A 902-nucleotide genomic window follows, 5' to 3' on the forward strand; every position below is an offset into this window, starting at 1 on the left:
CCTGGACCGGTGCGGGTGGGATGGGGTGGGGGCGGGCACCTGGGATCTCCGGGTTCGGGCCCTAAGGCTGGGGGGTAGGGGCGGGCATACCTGGATCCCGAGGTTCCAGCTAAGTTTACTCCGCAGGCTCTGGCATCCTTCAAGCGCCAGCAGGAGCAGGGCTTCCAGGAGCAAAGCGCCCTGGCGGCCGAGGCCCGCGAGACCCGCCGCCAGGAGCTCCTGGAGAAGATCGCAGAGGGCCAGGCGGCCAAGAAGCAGAAGCTGGACCGGGGATCCGGGACCAGCGAGAGCCAGGAGGCCCGTGAGAACCCAGCAGCCGTGGAGGATGAGGCCGGTGCGAGCCAGGCTTCTGGAGAGCAGGAGGAAGCCGGTGAGGGTGGGAGTGGAGCCCGGGACCTGGGGGAGGAGTGGGGAGATCTTTGGGGAATTCTGGCTGGGACTCTAGGGCTTGGGTCTCCCTCGGGGATGGGAAGAAGACCTTCCGTCTTGGATTCACCAAACTCTGGGGTTCACCTTCGCAGGCTCCTCCTGTCCCCAACCAGGGCCTTCTGAGGGGGCCGCCCCCTTGCCCAGGTCTGCCCTGCTCGTCCAGCTGGCCACGGCTAGGCCTCGACCCATCAAGGCCAGGCCCCTGGACTGGAGGGTGCAGTCCAAGGACTGGCCCCACGCCGGCCGCCCGGCCCATGAGCTGCGCTACAGCATCTACAGAGACCTGTGGGAGCGAGGCTTCTTCCTCAGCGCGGCTGGCAAGTTCGGGGGCGACTTCCTGGTCTATCCTGGTGAGTTTGGCCCGGGGCCTCTGGTTGCTGGCCCTTTCTTCACAGGCCCACCACAATTCTGCATTTTTCTTTTTTTTGGTCTCATTTTCTCAGCGTCTGAAACACATGGAAGGACAGGAGACA

At 65.0% G+C, this 902-nt stretch overlaps 1 protein-coding gene across 1 annotated transcript; it reads left to right on the forward strand.

Annotated features, from left to right (window-relative positions):
- Positions 1 to 78: 78 nt before the first annotated feature.
- Positions 79 to 890, forward strand: LOC102253916 (tRNA-splicing endonuclease subunit Sen34-like; the record flags this gene model as incomplete). The annotated part of the gene is made up of 2 exons (XM_005852856.2): positions 79 to 370; positions 522 to 890. Coding segments are annotated over 2 exons (661 nt in total), but the record flags the coding sequence as incomplete, so codon positions are not given.
- Positions 891 to 902: the final 12 nt, after the last annotated feature.

The sequence above is a fragment of the Myotis brandtii genome, unplaced genomic scaffold (genome assembly GCF_000412655.1).
Source record: "Myotis brandtii unplaced genomic scaffold, ASM41265v1 C41883653, whole genome shotgun sequence".
NCBI classification, from domain to species: domain Eukaryota; kingdom Metazoa; phylum Chordata; class Mammalia; order Chiroptera; family Vespertilionidae; genus Myotis; species Myotis brandtii.